The sequence below is a fragment of the Austrofundulus limnaeus genome, unplaced genomic scaffold (assembly GCF_001266775.1).
Source record: "Austrofundulus limnaeus strain Quisiro unplaced genomic scaffold, Austrofundulus_limnaeus-1.0 Scaffold791, whole genome shotgun sequence".
Lineage (NCBI taxonomy): Eukaryota > Metazoa > Chordata > Actinopteri > Cyprinodontiformes > Rivulidae > Austrofundulus > Austrofundulus limnaeus.
Window position 1 is genome coordinate 162258 of NW_013953193.1, and position 1072 is coordinate 163329.

Genomic DNA, 1072 nt, shown 5'->3' on the forward strand with positions numbered 1-1072 from the left:
TGACATAACTTACTGTTTTAATTCATCAGAAAGGTGTTTAATTCTGAAATTCAAACCGTGAATTTCATGTAAAAATACAATTTTAAAACGGATTTTTTACATTTTACTATTTATTTTGTACTTTTTCTCTCAGTCTGTAGTTGGCAGCTGGAGTAAATCCTAAAGTTTTGTTCCACAGGAAATGATTGTCTTGTCAAACAGAAGACATGTAGCAGATAAATAAAACTGGAGTTTTAGGTAAAAACCAACAGTCTTCCTCTCAGCTCCAAACAAAGTGATGGAAACTGTCAGGCTGAGAAATAAAAAGAAAAAAACACTTTAATCAAAGAAGAGGCACTACTTTTKTCGTTTTTCAGACTTCTTTATCCAGATTAATCTAGTATTTCATTAATGAAATGTTGTTCAGTGAAATTCCTCCTGACACACAGATCTGGTTGCTTAAAATGAGTCRTTCAGACTTGAACAGAACGTGCTGGGTAATGAGACTGTCTGTCCAGAGAACTCAGCTGTAAACTGAACCCCAGCCTGGAAACAGATGAGCTTTAATTAGATACGACACTCCCTGCTCTGCTCTTAGAAACTTATTGATTGATTTTCTTGTGTTTGTTTCCTGTCAGGATGCCGGCAGCCTCAACAAGAAACAGATCTGATGTTGGTCGGTTTCCATCTGTGACTTTTGGTTTCGAGGAGGAAGCCGAGGAAAAAGAAAAGCCAGAAGAAAGGGATGAAAAGCAAGAAAATGCTTGCCAGCAGTGGCTCCGTAAGGCGTGTAAGTGCTGCTACCGTCAGCAGAGTGAGGACGGTGTGGCTGTGACTGTGGACACAGACATAGATGATCCTGAGAAGGAGGACGGAACTGAAGAAGACAAGCCCACTAATCTTAACGGTACTTCAAGAACACATGAGTGACAGCAYAATCACTGTTTTAAATTAATAATTAAACAAGTACAATCTACTTTAATTCATTTCCTTATGTTTTAAATAAATGAATTTTATAAAAAAGAAGAACAGATTCTCAAAGCTAAACAACAGGTTAGTGTGTGTGTGTGTGTGTGTGTGTGTGTGTGTGTGT

General features: G+C 37.7%; 1 protein-coding gene across 1 annotated transcript in view; it reads left to right on the forward strand.

The window, feature by feature from the left end:
* Positions 1 to 618: 618 nt before the first annotated feature.
* Positions 619 to 1072, forward strand: part of LOC106532550 (protein-glutamine gamma-glutamyltransferase K) — a gene marked incomplete at its 3' end in the record, with an annotated part of 32714 nt that continues 32260 nt past the window's right edge. Inside the window, 1 exon segment of the mRNA XM_014028642.1 lies at positions 619 to 886. Coding sequence (XP_013884096.1) covers positions 619 to 886 — 268 coding nt within the window.